The 19884-nt window shown below is 35.9% G+C and overlaps 1 protein-coding gene across 3 annotated transcripts in view; it reads left to right on the top strand.

Annotated features, from left to right (window-relative positions):
• The window catches only part of LOC138920474 (regulator of DNA class I crossover intermediates 1-like), a 78415-nt gene that overhangs the window by 47457 nt on the left and 11074 nt on the right, over window positions 1-19884 (top strand). For 2 of the 3 annotated variants that reach the window (XR_011431670.1, XM_070248963.1), the window contains 4 exons: window positions 1155-1684; window positions 1955-2024; window positions 3076-3136; window positions 18042-18105. Coding sequence is in view for 2 of the 3 variants with exons in the window: in XM_070248963.1 (XP_070105064.1) it covers window positions 1155-1684; window positions 1955-2024; window positions 3076-3136; window positions 18042-18105 (725 nt within the window). In the remaining variant the exon portion in view is untranslated. The remainder of the gene's footprint in view (window positions 1-1154; window positions 1685-1954; window positions 2025-3075; window positions 3137-18041; window positions 18106-19884) is intronic. The other variant, XM_070248964.1, reaches the window with a different exon arrangement.

Raw genomic sequence — 19884 nt, 5'->3', positions numbered from 1 at the left:
ATAGTGCCTGGAACACGGCAGGTGGACCTGCTCATTAGATGTTTAATGAATAACTTAAAAAATAAAATTGGAAATCAATCAGTTTTAGCAGTCTATGTTTCTTTTCTAAATTTCTTTGGTACCTCCAATCTCTGGAACAGCCCACCCCTAAGTAAATTTGTGGATAGTCAATGGCAACAAAATCCAGAGTATCTTGATTTTTTTGTTGTTGTTGTTAGATTGGCACCTGAGCTAACATCTGTTGCCAATCTTTCTTTATTTCTGTTTTTCTTCTTACCCCCAAAACCCCCCAGTACATAGTTGTATATTCTGGTTTTAGGTCCTTCTGCTTCTGCTATATGGGACGCCATGTCAGCATGGCTTAATGAGCAGTGTGCTAGGTCCGCACCCAGGATCTGAACTGGTGAAACCCTGGGCTTCCGAAGTGGAACGTGTGAACTTAACCTCTCTGCCACAGGGCCAGCCCCAGAATATCTTGATTTTTAATTATTTCATATAATGGCTTTGATTCTTTTATACAAGTTGGACATAACTTAGAATTATGATTTATACATTAGAAGGGAACTTATGAGTTATCTAGGCTAACCTTTTCATCTAATTCATCTTATCTCTTGGCTTTATTACATATATATGCATTTGTATCTGTATTGCTCTCCCTTGGGAACTTCAGAGTTGTTTTTATATCCTTGTTAGGTTGAGAGATATCTGTTATAGTGTTCTGATAACTCTGATTTGATGTTTTAACACTGGGGATGATTTTTCCCTGCAGTGTGTTCAAAATATCTTTCTCTGATTAAACAGAGCAGCAGTTACATGCAGTGGTTGTCTAGGGTATTCACTAGACCTTATTACAGAAGACATGATATAGGTTGGTCATATTTTGTTAATATGACAGTGAATTGAACCACATCATACTTCATTTCAACACATTTTTTTGTGTTGAAATACAAAACTAAGTGTAGATTATTTTCATACTCACTGAGGCACATTAGACAAATTTCCACCCAAAACAATATTATTTATTCAAATGAAAAACTGAAAACATAGTCCAGGTAAATGTTAGTAGCTACTCAGTATGTTCTCTAAGAATTTAAGTTTCTAAATGAAAATTTTCTATGCTTTTCTTGTTAAATATGTTTTTATTTATCTCAAAGTCCAGGAAATCGGAATTTCCTTACTGAAAGACCTGATATAGTTACAGGTGAAGATTGTGGAACCATGGATGAGAGAAGACAGTCAGACTTCATCATTGAAAAACAGTCAGTACAACATATTTTGGAAGAAAATAGGAAAGAGGTTTCAAATTTTCTTGAAGATGCGAACCAGCCAACACCCAGCCTTCTGTCAGAGAATTGTGACTCTTTTATTAGTGAAAATGTGATCAATTTATTAAACATAGATCAGTGGAGTATAAAGAAAACCTTTGACAAGTGTGGTTTTGACAGTATGGGAGATATTTGTGCAGTCACTAGTTCTGATAAAAACCATTCCACTGAGAGATGCATTAGAAGTATTTTTACAAATCCAGAGTTGACTTTTAGTAATTCTACTTTTAATAAAACAAGTTACCCAGAAAAGTGTCAGCCAAACAAGAACTATCAGAAAGAGTATAACGATCATGAAAGAAATAATCTTAGTACATCTTTTGAGAAGGATAGTTTCCCAGCCAGCTCTGAAAAAAAAGGTTGGTGTTATACACGAGAAGGGTAATAATCTATTGATCTTTTTGTTTTTAGTGCGTATTTATATATAATATAGATATGTGTGTGTGTGTGTGTGTGTGTGTGTGTATTTGGAGGAGTATAAAATTGAAAATAGAGTGACATTCTATTATGTGACATTGTGTGGACCAGTGATTTCGTTCCATATGGGTCATGCTAATAAGCTTCCAATTTAAAAAAAAGAACTAGTCTGTGCTAGAGTTTTAGTTCAATGCATACTTTTATTTTTAAAGGAAAATTTGAAAGTGATTACCAAGAGAAGGCACCACAGAAGACAATCCAGATATATCCAGTGAACTGTTTGTAAGTTTTTAGGTAAATCTGGGGAATGCAATTCAGCATCTAGTATAATGCATATTGAAGGGTTGAATTGATGCAATGTGAGGTAGGGGTGTTGCTGTCTCAGAGTGGGCAGACTGGCCTCTACAAAGGCTTTCCAGTTGTCAGAATCTTAGTAATATCACCCTAGTTGAGAGTATGGTGCTCGTATTTGCCGGCACAAAGCCGTCATCTTATCTGAATCTTAGTGTTAATTAGATTTGAGAAAACTGACTTATGTGTTCAAGAAACTTACACACTCACCAGAATGTCAGTTTATTAATTTACAGTAAGAAATAGAAGGGTTACTTATATAGGAATGTTTACTGGCATGATAAGCATGTTTTCTAATTTTTGGCAGCTCTCCATGGGAAGGTGGCTTGGTTAGTATAGAATCAGAACAAGGGAGTAATAGAATTCAGATGCTAATGGCATAAGCAAACATATCAAGAGTTTATGGGACTGCAGTTATACTTAATTAAAGAAAACTTGTAGTTTCGGAATAGTCCTAACTTTCTTGGTAATAATTGTGGTTTAGTCAAATCTTGGTAATTAACAATCATGAATTAGAATAGGTTTTTATTTTAGAAGTACTTTCTTATGGAAATATTTAAAATATCTATTTGTAAAAAGAATACCTATATGCCATTTTTATGGGATTGGCACAACAAATAAAACATTCACAACTTATTTAATAAAATAAAAAAATTAGGTTCTTTGCTGTCAAACTTCCAGGTATTCAGAACCTTATGAATGAAAACTAGCATGTTAGACCTTGAATTTTAAAATGTACTTTATGAAAGTGATTTTAGAACGTGGTTCTCAAAGCTGGGTGCAGAACTGAATCACTCAAGGGGGTGATTTTAAAATACAAAATACCAAGTTTGACCCACACCCTTAGGATGGAGCTTATTTATTTTTTAAAAAGCTTCCCTTATAATTCTGATCTGCAGCCAACTTTGGGAACCATAATTTAGAACAATAATTTTCAGAGAGAATAAATCAAACTTTAATACTGTCTTATTTGTGACCCTAGGGGTAATATCCCTTTGAAAGAATTGCCTTCTAAGCAGTCGTGGAACTTTGGACTTGGTGAGGTAAAGTACATTTTACATTATCTTTCCAATTAAGTCAGTTGATAATTCATGTCATATTTTAGTATTTGCAGTGTACTTTCATTTAAGGTTAGCTTTTATTGAAAAATTTCTTTTTAGGCTACTTTTCTTACTCTGGGGAAATTATAGTTTAGGTCTAGAAATAAAATTATTGCCTTTTCAGAAACTATAATGTGTTTATTTGAGAAAAACCAATCTAGATGCATTTATTTATTTATTTCTTTAAATTTTTATTTTTTTCGGATGTACATCATATTTCGAATTCTGTGTACATTACATCATGTTCACCACCCGAACACTAATTATAGTGCATCCCCTCACATGTGAGCCTAATCATCCGTTTTGCCCTCCTGCCTCCCCCAGTGGTAACCACCAGTCCAATCTCCAATGCTATGTGTTTTTTTTTTCTTTTTGTCGTTTTTAATCTTCTACTTATGAGTGAGATCACATGGTATTTGACTTTCTGCCTCTGACTTATTTCACTCAGCATAATACCCTCAAGGTCCATCCATGTTGTCACAAATGGCCGGATTTCGTCATTTCTTATGGCTGAGTAGTAGTCCATGGTGTATAAATACCACATCTTCTTTATCCATTCGTCCCTTGATGGGCACCTAGGTGGCTTCCAAGTCTTGGCTATTGTGTATAATGCCGCAATGAACATAGGGGTGCAAGGATCTTTATGCCTTTGTGTTTTCAAGTTCTTTGGATAAATACCCAGCAGTGGAATAGCTGGATCGTATGGTAGATCGATCCTTAATTTTCTGAGGATACTCCATCCTGCTTTCCATAGTGGCTGCACCAGCTTGCACTGCCACCAGCAGTGAACAAGGGTTCCCTTCTCTCCACACCCTTTCCAACATTCGTTGTTTCCTGTCTTGTTATTTATAGCCATTCTGACCGGAGTGAGGTGATACCTCATTGTAGTTTTGATTTGCATTTCCCTGATAGCTAATGATGTTGAGCATCTTTTCATATGCCTGTTGGCCATCTGGATATCTTTGGAGAAATCTCTGTTCAGATCTTTTGCCCATTTTCTAATTGGATTGTTGGTTTTTTTGTTGTTGATCTATATAAGTTCTTTGTATATTTTGGATATTAACCCCTTATCTGATATGTGGTTTGCACATAGCTTCTCCCAATTGTTAGGTTCTCTTTTCATTTTGTTGATGGTTTCCTTTGCTGTGCAGAAGCTTTTTAGTTTGATGTACTCCCATTTGTTCATTTTTTCTTTTGTTTCCCTTGCCCGGTCAGACATGGGACTTGAAAATATGCTGCTCAGACCAATGTCATAGAGCATACTGCCTATGTTTTCTTCTAGAAGTCTCATGGTTTCGGGTCTTACATTCAAGTCTTTAATCCATTTTGAGTTGATTTTTGTGCATGGTTAAGGGAATGGTGTACTTCCATTCTTTTGCATGTGGCTGTCCAGTTTTCCCAACACCATTTATTGAAGAGACTCTCCTTTCTCCATCGTATGCTCTTGGCTCCCTTGTCGAATATTAGCTGTCCATAAACGTGTGGGTTTACTTCTGGGCTCTCAATTTTGTTCCATTGATCTGTGTGTCTGTTTTTGTGCCAGTACCATGCTGTTTTGGTTACTATGGCTTTGTAGTACAATTTGAAATCAGGGAGTGTGATACCTCCAGCTTTGTTCTTTTTTCTCAGGAATCCTTTGGCTATTCGGGGTCTTTTGTTGTTCCATATAACTTGTAGGATTCTTTGTTCTATTTTTGTAAAAAATGTTGTTGGAACTTTGATAGGGATTGTGTTGAATCTATAGATTGCTTTAGGAAGTATGGACATTTTAACGATGTTAATTCTTCCAATCCAAGAGCACGGAATATCTTTCCATTTCTTTGTGTCTTCTTCGATTTCTTTCAACAATGTTTTATAGTTTTCGGTGTAGAGATCTTTCACCTCTTTGGTTAAGTTTATTCATAGGTATTTTATTCTTTTTGTTGCAATTGTAAATGGGATTGTATTCTTAATTTCTCTTTTTGCTACTTCGTTGTTAGTGTATAGAAACGCAACTGAGTTTTGTACATTGATTTTGTATCCCGCAACTTGACTATATTCCTTTATTATTTCTGAAAGTTTTTTAGTGGACTCTTTAGGGTTTTCTAGATATAAAATCATGTCGTCTGCAAAGAGTGACAGTTTCACTTCTTCTTTTCCAATGTGGATCCCTTGTATTTCTTTTTCTTGCCTGATTGCTCTGGCTAGGACTTCCAATACTATGTTAAATAAGAGTGGTGACAGTGGGCATCCTTGTCTGGTTCCTGTTCTTAGAGGGATAGCTTTCAGTTTTTCTCCTTTGAAAATGATATTTGCTGTGGGTTTGTCATATATGGCCTTTATTATGTTGAGGTATTCTATACCCATTTTACGTAGAGTTTTTATTATAAATGGATGCTGTATCTTGTCAAATGCTTTCTCTGCATCTGTTGAGATGATCATGTGATTTTTATTCTTCATTTTGTTAATGTGGTGTATCACGTTGTTAGATTTGCGGATGTTAAACCATCCCTGCATCCCCGGAATGAAACCCACTTAATCATGATGTATGATCTTTTTAATGTATCGTTGTATTCGATTTGCTAGTATTTTGTTGAGGATTTTTGCGTCGATGGTCATCAGTGATATTGGCCTGTAATTTTCTTTTTTTGTGTTGTCCTTGTCTGGTTTTGGTATCAGGATAATGTTTGTTTCGTAGAAGGAGTTAGGAAGCCTCCCCTCCCCTTCAATTTTTTGGAAGAGTTTGAGAAGGATAGGTATTAACTCTTCTTTGAGTGTTTGGTAGAATTCACCAGGGAGGCCATCTGGTCCTGGACTTTTATTTTTTGGGAGGTTTTTGATTGCTGTTTCGATCTCCTTACTGGTGATCGGTCTATTCAAATTTTCTACATCTTCTTGGTCCAGTTTTGGAAGGTTGTATGTTTCTAAGAATTTATGCATTTCTTCTAGATTATCCAATTTGTTGGCGTATAGCTTTTCATAGTATTCTCTTATTATCTTTTGTATTTCTGAGGTGCCCGTTGTAATCTCTGCTCTTTCATTTCTGATTTTATTTATTTGAGCCTTCTCTCTTTTTTTCTTGGTGAGTCTAGCTAAGGGTTTGTCAATTTTGCTTATCTTTTCGAAGAACCAGCTCTTGGTTTCATTAATTTTTTCTATTGTTTTCTTAGTCTCTATTTCATTTATTTCTGCTCTGATTTTTATTATTTCCTTCCTTCTGATTTTGGGCTTTGTTTGTTGTTCTTTTTCCAGTATCTTTAGGTACGCTTTTAGATTGTCTATTTGGGATTTTTCTTCTTTGTTGAGGTAGGCCTGAATTGCTATAAACTTCCCTTGTAGAACCGCTTTTGCTGTATCCCACAGATTTTGGCGTGTCATGTTTTCATTTTCATTTGTCTCCAGGAATTTTTTGATATCTTCTTTGATTTCTTCATTGACCCAATCATTGTTCAGTAGCATTTTGTTCAATCTCCACATTTTTGTGGCTTTTCTGGTTTTCTTTCTGTAGTTGATTTCCAGTTTCATACCTTTGTGGTCAGAAAAGATGCACGGTATTATTTCGATCTTCTTAAATTTATTGAGTCTTGTTTTGTGGCCTAATCTGTGATCAATCCAGGAGAATGTTCCATGGGCATTTGAAAAGAATGTGTATTCTGTGGTTTTGGGATGGAATGTTCTGTATATATCTACTAAGTCCATCTGGTCTAATGTGTCCTTTAAGGCGAGTGTTTCCTTATTGATCTTCTGTTTGGGTGATCTATCCATTGGTGTAAGTGGAGTGTTAAAGTCCCCTACTATTATTGTGTTGCTGTCTATTTCTCCTCTTATGTCTGTTAATAATTGCTTTATATATTTAGGTGCTCCTATGTTGGGTGCGTAGATATTTACAAGTGTTATATTTTCTTGTTGGATTGTTCCCTTTATCTTTATGTAGTGCCCGTCTTTGTCTCTTATTACAGTTTTTGATTTAAAGTCTATTTTGTCTGATATAAGTATTGCTACCCCTGCTTTCTTTTCTTTGCCATTTGCATGGAATATCTTTTTCCATCCTTTCACTTTCAGTTTGTGAGTGTCTGTAGGTCTGAAGTGTGTCTCTTGTATGCAGCATATACATGGATCTTGTTTTTTTATCCAGTTGGCCACCCTATGGCATTTGATTGGAGCATTTAGTCCTTTGACATTTAAAGTAGTTATTGATAAATATGTGTTTATTGCCATTTTGTCACTTTTTCTTTTTTTGGGTGTATTAGCAGTTCTTCTCAGTTCCTTTCTTTTTCTCTTGCTCTCTTCCCTTGTGGTTTGATGGTTATCTTTAGTAATATGTTTGATTTCTTTTGTCTTACTTTTTTGTCCTGCTTGTTGTAGGTTTCTGGTTTGTGGTTACCATGAGGATCCTATTTAATATACTGTGCATGTAACAGTCTATATTGAGTAGATAGACTCTTTAGCTTGACCTCTTTCTAAAAGCTCTACTTTTTCACTCCCCTCCTCCCACATTATGTTTTTCACATCATATATAGTCTTATGTTTAGTGTGTGTCTGTCTATTACCCTCTTATCATTGAAATAGGTGATTTTAGTACATTTGTCTTTTAACCTTCATATTATCTTCACAGGTAGTTGATCTGCTGCCTTTACTGTCCTTTTACCTTACTAGTGATTTTATTGCCTGTCTTTTGTTGTTGTTGTTTTGGGTTTTTTTGATAATTTTTTTTATCTCTATTTGTGGTTATTGCTTTCCCACTTAAATAGGTCCCTTCAGCATTTCTTGCAGAACTGGTTTCTTGGTGATAAACTCCTTTAATTTTTGCTTGTCTGGCAAGCTGTTTATCTCTCCTTCCATTCTGAATGACAACCTTGATGGATAGAGTATTCTTGGTTGTAGGTTTTTTCCTTTTAGCCTTTAAATATGTCGTGCTATTCTCTTCTTGCCTGTAGGGTCTTGACTGAGAAGTCCACCGATAGTCTGATGGGCTTCCCTTTATATGTCGCTTGTGGCCTTTCTCTCGCTGCTGTTAGGATTCTCTCTTTGTCTTTAATTTTAGACATTTTGATTATAATATGTCTTGGTGTGGGCCTCTTTGGGCTTCTCTTGTTTGGAGCTCTCTGTGCTTCCTGAAGTTGGATGTCTGTTTCCTTCCTCAGGTTAGGAAAATTTTCCTCTGTTATTTCTACAAATAAACTTTCTATCCCTTTGTCTCTCTCTTCTCCTTCTTGGACCCCTATAATCCAAATGTTAGCACGCTTGATATTGTCCCAGAGTTCCCTTACTCTCTTCTCATTCTGTCTAATTCTTTTTTCTCTTTTCTGTTCTGCTTGGGTGATTTCCTCTAGTCTTTCATCTAGTTCGCTGATCCGTTCTTCTCCTTCCTCTACTCTGTTATTGAGTCCCTCGAGTGAATTTCTCATTTTGAGTATTGTATTCTTCATTTCTGATTGTTTTTTTTTTTTTATATCTTCCAGTTCTTTGCTGATGTGCTCACTGTGTTCATCCATTCTTCTCCGCATATCTGTGAGCATCCTCATGATATTTTGTTTGAATTCTTTGTTGAGTAGGTCACTAGTTTCTGTTTCACTTAGTTCTAATCTACAAGAGCCGGATCCTATAAGCTCTTCACAGCAAAAGAGACTCAAGTTCAGAAAGATTAAATAACTTGTTCAAAGTTACGCATTTGAGCCAGGATTCAAACTTTTGTCTTATCTGACTGTATATTTTCAACTATATTAATTGTTTTGTCTTTTTGTCTTCAGTATGTACATTGAGTACATATCATGAATTCATTTAATAGAATTTATTGTCGTTCTCCTGTATGCTAGACACTGAAGATTCAGTGGTGAAGAAACAGTTTTTGTTCTTATGAAGCTTATATTGTGTTATGCACTAGACTCTGCAAGGTACAGAGATGAAGGGACATGGGACCTGTTTTTAGGAAGCTATGGTCTAGTAGCCAGACAGAAACAGAAAAAAATATAATACATTTAGATAAATTGCTCCAATTGGGGTTTGTACAAAGGGCAGTGGGAGACAAGTAAAAAATAATTCTAAGTTTCATGGCTAGTCAGGAGGAAGATGTAATAGAGGAGAAAACTTTTGATCTGGATATCAATTAATAAGTTTACCAAATGGACAAACTGCCTTCATACTATGAAGAAGAAGCAACATAGATAGAAACTAACAAGTGAGAGAGTATAGCTTATTTTAGAAGCTGCAAAGTAACTTCATTCCAGTTGTTGTTATTGCTACTACTATAGTGTAAATTACAAGCGATGGCGGAATGGCAAAAGATAATTCTAGACAATATAAAGGGCTAGATCATAAAAGACTTTACATGACATATACAAGTTTTATTTTCTGTCACCAAACAGAGCCACTGAAAAAATTTTAGTAGAGGAGTTTGATGACATCTGAGTATTAAAAAGTTGACTCTAGCAACAATGAGAGATTTGAGAAGTGGCATGACTCGAGGCAGGGCAAAAAATAATGAGGGCTTGAAGTTGAGCAGTGTAAGTAAGGATGGAAATGAGGGAAGAGCTATCACAAAGATTTAGAAGATCTTGATTTGATAGTTGTTGTTGATTAGTTAAGGGAGAAGGAAAACATTGAAGGAGACCTGGATTTATTATTTGGGTAAATGGGTAGTTGATGGGATAGTGCCATTCACCTAGATTGAAGTGTTAATGTTTTATTGAGGATTTTTGTATGTATGTTCATCAGGGATATTGTCCTGTGATTTTCTTTTCTTGTGGTGTCCTTGACTAGTTTGGATATCGGGGTAATGCTGGCCTCATAAAAGGAGTTTGGAAGAGTTGTCTCCTCTTCTCTTTTTTGAAATAGTTTGAGAAGGATAGGTATTAATTCTTCTTTGAATGTTTGGCAGCATTCACCAGTGGAAGCCATTGGTCCTGGACTTTTGACATTGGAAAGTTTTTGATTACTGGTTTGATATCTTTACTAGTAATAAGTCTATTCATATTTTCTATTGCTTCATGAATTAGTCTTGGTAGGTCGTATGTTTCTAGAAATTTATCTTTTTCTTCTAGATTGTCCAGTTTGTTGTTGTATAATTAATCATAATGGTGTCTTATGATGCTTTTTATTTCTGTGATATCAGTTGTAACGGCTTTTCTTTCATTTCTGGTTTTATTTATTTGAGTCCTTTCTCTTTTTTCTTGTTAAGTCTAGCTAATGGTTTGTCAATTTTGTTTATCTTTTCAAAAAACCAGCTCTTAGTTTCATTGATCTTTTCTAGTGTCTTTTAGTGTCTATTTCATTTATTTTCACTCTGATCTTTGTTATTTCCGTCTTTTACTAACTAGGTTCAGTTTGTTCATTTTCTTGTTCCTTGAGGTGTAAGGCTGTGTTGTTTATTTGAGATCTTTCTTGTTTCTTAATGTGGGCATTTATCACCAGGAACTTCCATCTTAGAACTGCTCTTGTTGCATCCCATAAGTTTTGGTATGTTGTATTTCCATTTTCATTTGTCTCAAGATATTTTTTAATTTCTTTTTTGATTCTTCTTTGACCCATTAGTTGTTCAGGAGCATGTTATTTAATATCCACATATTTGTGAATTTTCCAGTTTTCTTCTTGTAATTGATTTTGAGTTTCACGTCATTGCAGTTAGAAAACATGTTTAATGTGATTTCAGTCTTCTTAAATTTATTAAGATTTGTTTTGTGGCCTAACATATGGTCTATCCTGGAGAATGTTCCTTGTGTGCTTGAGAAGAATGTGTATTCTGTTGCTTGTGGATGGAATGTTCTGTGTATGTATGTTTGGTCTATCTGGTCTAAAGTGCCATGTAAGGCCAATATGTTTTTATTGATTTTCTGACTGGATGATCTATCCTTTGATGAAAGTGGGGTATTAAAGTCCCCTACTGTTGTATTGTTGTCTATTTTCTCTCTTTAGGTCTGTTAATATTTGTTTTATTTATTTTGGTGTTCCTGTGTTGAGTGCATAAATATTTACAAATGTCATATCCTTTGTTGGATTCACCCCTTTTTTATTATGCAGTCATGCATTGCTTAACGATGGGATACATTCTGAGAAATACGTCAGTAGGCAATTTCATCATTGTGAGAACCTCATAGAGCATACTAAAGGGGAACAAAATTTGCCATCCCAAAATGTGTCTCTTTAACGTGAGGATTGTTTTAGGCTGACTGCTTTTGAGAAAAAAAGACTTAGAAAGTTTGTCTTGTAACCTACCCCTTAACTGCCTAAAAGAATTCAGATTAAAAAAAGCTGTCTCAGGAAGCAAGCTATCACCTTAGCATAGCATGAACTAGGTGATAGACAGGAAGGCACCTAGAAAAGCCTGATTTTTGGACTCCCTTCTGTGTTTTTCTGTTTCTGTGGCCAAACACTTGTTTTCTAAGCATTTGCTCCTTTTCACTTACCTGTGAATTGCCTTCTTTCCCTTTCAAGTCCCTGACTCTCTTCATCTCCAACATCTTATTTTGTCTTTACCTGAAGATGATATTTAAGGTGAAGGCTTTGGCTAGTTACTTGGTTTTATTGTGTTTCTCACATGTGTACATGTTATTAAACTTTTGTTTTTCTCCTGTTAATTTGTCTCGTGTCAATTTAATTTTTAGATCAGCCAGAAAAACCTAGAAGAGTAGAGGAAAATTTCTTCCTTTCTTACAGTACTTACACAAACGTCAATGGTATAGCCTGCTACACACCTAGACTATATGTTACTTTTCTTAAAGGATCACTGTTGTATACACAGTCTGTTGTTGAATGAAACGTTTTTATGTGGTGCATGACTATATAATGACCTTCTTTGTCTCTTATTACTCTCTTTGTCTCCAAGTCTCTTTGTATTAAAGTCTATTTTGTGTGATATATGTATAGCTATGCCAGGTTTTTTTTGGTTTTCATTTGCATGGAATATCTTTTTCTGTCCCTTTACTTTCAGACTGTGTGTGTCCTTATCTCTGAAGTGAGTTTCTTATAGGCAGCATATAGATGGATCTTGTTTTTTCAGTGTATTTAGCCACTCCATATTTTTTGAGTGGAGAATTTAGTCCATTTACATTTAAAGTAATTATTAATAGGTGTGGACTTATTGCCATTTTGTTCAACTTTTTCTGACTGTTTTATAATTCCTTTGTTTTTTCTTTTTTTCTTTCTTTGTGATTTGATGATTTTATGTAATGGTGTGCTTAAGATTCCTTTTTCTTTATCTTTTGTGTATCTACTGTAGGTTTTTGCTTTGTGTTACCATGAGGCTTATGTAAAACAACTTATAACATTCTAAGTTCTTAAAAACTTAAGTTTGAATGCATTCTAAAGATCTAAATTTTTACTGCCCTCCCAAGTTTTATGTTTTTGATGTCACAACTTATATCTTTTTATCTTGTGTATTTATTAACAAATCATTGTAGTTGTTATTTTTAGTACTTTTGTCTTTTAACCTTCATACTAGCTTTATAAGTGATTAACCCATCACCTACAACATTAGATTATTCTGAATTTTACTCTATAGTTACCCTTACCAGTAAGATTTATAATTTTATATGTTTTCCTGTTACTGATTTAGAGCCCTCTCGGTTTAGCTTAAAGTCCCTTTAACATTTCTTGTAAGGCCAGTCTAGTGATGATAAACTCTTTTAGCTTTTGGTTGTCTGGAAAACTTTTTATCTATCCTTCTATTCTGAAGGACAGCTTTGCTGGGTAGGGTATTCTTGACTAGCAGTTTTTTTCTTCCAGCACTTTGAATATGTTGTGCCACTCCCTTCTGGCCTGCAAAGTTTCTGCTTAAGATCTGCTAATAGTCTTATGAGGGTTTCCTTGGATGTAACAAGTTGTTTTCATCTTGCTGTTTTTAAGATTCTTTCCTTGTCTTTAACTTTTGATAACTTAATTATAATGTGTCTTGGTGAGGTCTCTTTGAGTTCATCTCATTTGGAACTCTCTGGGCTTCCTGGATCTGGATGTCTGTTTCTTTCCCCACGTTAGGGAAGTTTCAGTCACAATTTCTCTAGATAAATTTTCTGCCCCTTTCTTCTTTTGGGACCCCTGTACTACAAATATTGGTCCACTTGATGTTGTCAATAAGTTCCTTGTGCTATCTTCATTCTTTTTCATTCCTTTTTCTTTTTGCTCCTCTGATTGGGTAAATTCCACTGCCCTGTCTTTTTGTTTGCTGATCCTTTCTTTGGCTTCATCTAGTCTTCTTTTGTACCTTTCTATTGTATTTTTCAGCTCTGTGATTTATTTTTGGTATTTTTCTTATACTTTCTACGCTATGTTCTCTTTGTTGAAATTCTCGCTTTGTTCATGTATTTTTCTCCTGACCTTGGTGAGCATCTTTATGATGGCTAATTTGAACTCTTTATCAGGTAAATCACTTATTTCATTAAGGTCTTTTTCTGAGGCTTTATCTTGTTCTTTGATATGGAATGTCTTCTTCTGTTTCTTTATTTTCCTTGATTCTCTGTGTTGGTTTCCATGCATTCTGTAAAACAGCCATCTCTCTAGTCTTGAAGAAGTGGCCTTGTGCAGGAGATGAACCTTATGTTTCAACCCTGCTGTAGCTCTTGGTTGTCTCTCAAACCTTTGTGGTTGTTCAAGCAGTCTACTTTATTTTTAGTGGCTCCCAGTATTTGAGGGTGTGCAAAAACCTGCCGGTGTGCCAATAGGGAAGATCTCAGTCAACATCTAGATTCAGTCTAATTGGAAACTGGACCCTCATGCAGCAGCTTTTGAAGTATGTAAATATACCTCATTCATGGGAAGACTTTGACATGAGCATTTCTGTGTGCTCGTCTGCACTGAGCCCTGGTGTGATAGCCATATAAGAACTGTTTGTTTGCTGACATCCTGTTGAATCTATGAACACAAGCCCTGCTGGCCACCAGAGCCAGGCTATCAAGGGATGTGTCTTTTGGGCAGCTGACACAGAAACCCTGGTGCTAGATATGTGCACAATCTCCTTTCTTGGAGACATTAGCAACCTAGGGTGGGACAGATGGAGAGTGTGAAGATGGTAACCATTGGGCTTCCTGGTCTCTGGAGAGGATTGCAGTTAGCCCCTAGGTCTGTGCTTAGTTAGAAGCTTGTCCCTCAGGCCACAGGTATGAAGATAAGCTAATAGGCTTCTTTCACAGAAAGACAGGCATTTCAGTCTGCTGCCTCACTGCTGTGCCCTGGACCGGTAGCTGGTTAGGAACTCTTTCTTTGTTCATTATAGTCCTGTGGGACCTGTGAACGTAAACTGTAGGGGAGGAAAACGATTCCTCTACCCTGTGGGTCCTTCTGGCTGGTCTAAGAATTAAATTGACATGAGACAGAATAACAGGAGAAAATCAAAGTTTGATAACATATGTACATGGGAGAAATCCAGGAAAATCTTGCTGGAGTGGCTGAAATTGCCACCTTAATACCATCTTCAGCTAAAGATAAAGGAGGATATTGGGTGTAGTGGTTTGGGACTTCAAAGGAGAGGAAGGCAATTTACATGACGATGGAAATGCAAATGTTTGATAAACAAGTGTTTGCTGGGCCATCTGTAGACAATGGGAACGGAAAGAGATCTTTTGATAAAATGGCCCTTGCTAGATGTCTTTCTGTCTACCACACCTAGAATTATCTATGGTGATATCTCCTTCGTGGGACAGGCCCTTCTATCTTAAATTCTTTTAGACAGTTAGGGGGAAGGTCAGAATTTCCTTCAAAGAGTCAGACTCTTTTGTCCTTAAAATAATCAAGGCAAAGAGACACATTTTGGGGTGGCAAATTCTTTTTTTTTTTTTTTTTTCTGGGAAAGATTTGCCCTGAGCTAACATCTATTGCCAATCTTCCTCTCTCTTTCATTTTTTTTCCCCTCCCCAAAGCCTCAGTGCATGGTTGTATATTCTAGTTGTAAGTCTTAGTTCTTCTATGTGGTCTGCCGCCACTGCATGGCTGCTGACAGACGAGTCATGTGGTTCCATGCCCGGGAACCAAACCCAGGCCACCAAAGTGGAACACACCGAACTCCAACCACTAGGCCATCAGGGCTGGCTCAGATGGCCAATTCTGATCCTCTTCAAAGCCTTGTTGGCTACCAGAGCCAGCTGATCAAGGGGCATCCCATGGGTGGCAGCTGCGAAAACTGGGCCTCCAGACAATGTGCACAAGCTCTTTTCTGGGAGATACTGGTGACTTGGAGCAAGGCAGAGTTGGACTGTGAAGATGGTGCCCGCTGGGCTCTATGGTCTTTGGAGAATATTTCAGTAGGCCTGTAGATGTGTGTTAAATTAGAAGGCTGCTCCTTAGGCCAAAGATTTAAGATAAGCAAATAGGCTTCTCTCACAGAAGGATTGGGGTGCGATTCAATCGACTGTCTCTTTGCTTTGCCCTGGAGGGTAGCCAGTTAGGAACTCTTTCTCCATTTGTTACAGTCCTGTGGGACCCTCAAATGTAAGCTCCATTCTGCAAGGTACTGGTGACCATGAGCGAGGCAGCGGGAGAGTGGAAAGATGGTACCCAGCCTCCGAGTTCACTGGAGAGGATTACAGTCAGCCCTTAGATGTGAGTTTAATTAGAAACCTGACTCTTAGTTTGCAGCTATGAGGATAAGCTAATAGGCTTGTTTCACAGAAAGACTGGATAGTCAGTGAGCTGCCTCTGCTCTAGGCCCTGGGGTGCAGCATGGTGAGCCTGTGCGAGCCCTTTAGGAACTGTTTTTCAGTTCCGTGTAGCCTTGTGGGTCTCATGGACACAAGCCCTGTTGGCTTTCAAAACTTGATGTTTTGGGGGCTTATCTCTTTGGTGAAGGTCTTAAAAGTTCAAGTACCAGATTTGAGGGTCAAGCCATTCACTCCTTGGGGAGAAGCTCAGAGTTGTGGGTTCCCTCCTGGTTGTGGATCACCATGCCCAGGGTGGGGTTTATGGTAAGATTGTGTCTCGGCCTCTCCTACCCATTTGACTGTGGGTTTTTTCTCATTCCCCTGATGTATAGGAGTCTCTGAGCTTGTTTTGCGGTTTCTTTCAGAGGAAATTGTTCTGTATGTAGCTGTAGATTTGGTGTGTCTGTGGGAGGAGGTGAGTTCAGGATCCTCCTGCATTGCCATCTTGAACTGGAACTTATTTAATTTTAAAGTAGTAGAGGAATAAGATTTAAATTATGGTTGTTACCAATGGGAAGGTAATCACTAGAGAAATAAAGACACGTAGAAGATATTCAGAATTCAAGGGAGTGGGGATGTCACACTAGGAAACCTGATCAAGATGGCAAAGAATGAAATAACTTTTAGATAAATGGGAAAGGTAAAATATAAGGAATGAAACCTGCTTAGCAATTAATATATGAAATATAAAGAGGTTGATTTTTCTTAACAAGATTCAAAGAATATCAAATTGAGAAGAAAAAAATAATCTTTATAGTTTTTCAAGAAACATGTAGAACATAATAATAGAGGTTAAAAATACAAAGATGGCAAGATATATATAAGTAAAATATATATTATTGAACAAGGAGAGTAAAAATTCAATGAAAAGCCCATTCAGAAAGGAGAAGAAGAGGTGATACAGAGTTACTGATCCATACCGATCATGAAATCCTGCTGGGCAGACATTGTGTGAAAATCTTGCTATCCTAGAGGATGGGGAAATTCCTTAAATAATTCAGTTTCTTCTCTTTGGGACCATTTTATTTGTCTGTTATCCTCTATCAACAGATCTGAAGTGGATATTGGAGTGTTTGCCTGTCTTGGGGGTCTATATAGCTTTCTCAGCTTGTGTCTTACTGGTGCAGGTTTGGGGCTTGAATATTCTAAGAGTTGAATGTACAAGGCTTTTTAAATGATTAAACAGTGAGGTTAGAAAAGAGGCTTTGCTCAACAAAGTTATTCAGGGCTCCAAGCTGATAGGGACTCTGGTATCTTCAACTGGTAGGTTTCCAACTTGTTGATACTGGGTATAGCGGAAGGGAAAAGGAAGTGGAGGATTGTGGAGAAAATTTTTATGGGCCAGCACTGGCAGTGGTGTACACCACTTTGCCCATGACCAGAACTTAAATCACGTGTCCAAACCAACTCCAAGGGAGGGTAGGAAACGTGTTTTAGCTGTATGCTTAAAAGGAAAGGGAAACATGTTTGGTGAACAACTAGATGGTTTCTCCTTTATGCTACCTATCTGTCTATCAAAAACTGTATATCCCACCAACAGAGAATATATGTTTTCTATAAGTCCCTACTATATTTGCAAACATAATTCATGTAGTAAGCCACAAAGAAAGTCTAAGAGATTTATCTAAGGAGAGATTCATAGCCATATTCTCTAATAAAAAATTCATTAAATTAGAACTAAAGAAGAGGAAAAGAAGTTGCTTAACCTCCCTGATCTTCTTGAAAATTAAGAAACACTCTGGTTTTGAAAAAGAAAAAAAGAAAAGGAAATGAAAATAAATTACAAATTACATAGAAATTGATGAAAACCCAAACCAATGGTGTGTTCTGTAGAAAATTGATACCTCTAAGAGCTTTTACTATTTAAAAATCCTGAAAATAAATGAACTGATATCCAACTTAACAAATTAGAAAAAGAAAAACAGAATAAATCTCCAAATTGCTTTAGTATCTTTTCCTTTTTTCAGCTGCATTTGTTATGATTACCTGAATCCTTTCTTTTTTGTCAATTCATTTCTTATCAAGTGTCTCTTCTGTTGCTTGCTGTTTCTAAATGAATTTCAATTTCGTTTTGTTTTATTGTTTGTCATAGGCAAATTTTTCTTTGTGAGTTTAAAATTATCTTTGTGGAATTAAAGTAATATGAAGGAAGAGTACTGTAAAATGATTTGGTGGGGTGAAAAGGGAGCTATAAGTGGATATTATTGTGTATACTTAGGAGTTCTTAAATTTTATTTTTCTTTTAGATTCTGATGGAAAAAGGAGGAACGTGTTCTTTAAAAGGCAGGCCAACCTCTACTACCAAAGTCTGTCAGTATAAGTGAATTTTTTTCTTTTAAAAAAACTAACATTTAAGTGGAAATTGTTTTAAGTGCTTTTTTTAAGGTTTTTGACAGCAAATATGTTTCCTAGAGATCTTAGAATATACTAGTAATGCAATTGTCTTCAAAACTACTTTTATCTTTTATAAAATGTGTTATACATGATGAATATATGTAACATATATGTACATTTTAGCGAATAATAGTAAAATAGATACCCTTGTACTCACTTTGTAGCTTAAGAAATAATACGTAATCAGTACATTTGAAGATCTTCTCAATTGCATTTCCTATCCTGCCCCCTAGAGGTAACTATTATCCTGAATTTGTTTTTATGGTATCACACATAGACTTTTACATTGCTTGGTTTTGAACTGTTCACAGATTGAGGCAAATGCTATATATTTTGCTGCAACTTGCTTTTCTTTGTTCACCCACTCTGATATTTGTGACTCTAGTATACTTCATTATTTATTTACTGCTATGCAACCTTCTGTTGTGTGAATGTACCTCAATTTATACATTTTCTGGCATTGGTTATTTAGATTGTTTTGAATATTTTGCTATAATAAACAATGCTACTTGGACAATTCTTGACATTTCTCCTGGCACACATGTATGAAAAATTTCTCTTGAATATGAGTCAAGGAGTAGAATTGGCTAGTTCAAATCTTATGCGCATCTTCATCTATTCTAGGTAATACAAAATTGTTTTATAAAGTAGTTGTGCCAGTTTAAACTCCCACTTGCAGGAGCTAAGACTCTTAGTTGTTACATATTCTCACTAACACTGGATCAGCTTTTTATCATTGTTGGAATCTGGTATTTCATTGTAATTTTAATTTATATTTCCCATTATTAATTAGGTTGATTTGCCACCCCTGTTTATCTGTGAAATACCTTTCATGTCTATTGGTCATATTTCTTTTAGAAAGTTTGGCTTTCCTTATAGGATATATCTTTTCTATATGTAGATATATATGTATATATCCTATATATCTTTCATATATATGTACTAGATTCTCATTGCTTGTAGGCTGTGTGTAGCAAATACTTCATATTTGAGTGGTCATTTTAGTCTATACTGTCTTTTTATGAAAAATAGTTTGTGATACTTTTTAGATATTCTGTGATAGAATGATTCTTTCGAATATCTACTTTGCTAGGATACCTAGAAATCTTTATCAACTTTTTTCTTTTGGATTTAATTTATATTTTTGAAGTGTAAACCAGTAGTCTGGTTTCTATCCTATCTTGTCTGCCCTATTTCCTTTTGCCTCATATGAGTAACTTTTTTATTGGTTTATGGTTTATCATTTTACTATGTTTTGTTGTGTTCTGTTTTTCTTCAAAATAAAGCCTAAGAATATATAAACACACATATTCACATGAGTCTTAGTTCTCCACTTTTCTCACTTAAATGTAGTATAGGATATTTTGTATAATATAGGATATTTTATAGATGAATTAAATGGATTCATTTATTTAGTAAGTTTATTATAGATTTCTCCATCTTAGTACTAGACATTTCTTCATCCCTTATTTATGACAATTTGGTAATCTATTATGTGGATGGGCTATAGTTTATTCAGTCATGCCCTGTTGGTGGACATTTGGCTTGTTTCCAGTATTGTGTTCTTATAAACAATGCTTGGTGAACAACTTTGTGTCTATGTTTCTTAATTGTGGAGGTACATTTTCAGGATAATTTCTAGGAGTAGGATTGCTGTGTCAAAGGGGAGATACATTGTTTTTTTGTGTAGTTATT

This window comes from Equus caballus, chromosome 23 (genome assembly GCF_041296265.1).
Source record: "Equus caballus isolate H_3958 breed thoroughbred chromosome 23, TB-T2T, whole genome shotgun sequence".
Classification (NCBI taxonomy): domain Eukaryota; kingdom Metazoa; phylum Chordata; class Mammalia; order Perissodactyla; family Equidae; genus Equus; species Equus caballus.
The sequence above is the reverse complement of the archived record's forward strand: the minus strand, read 5'-3'. Positions and strand labels throughout refer to the sequence as shown.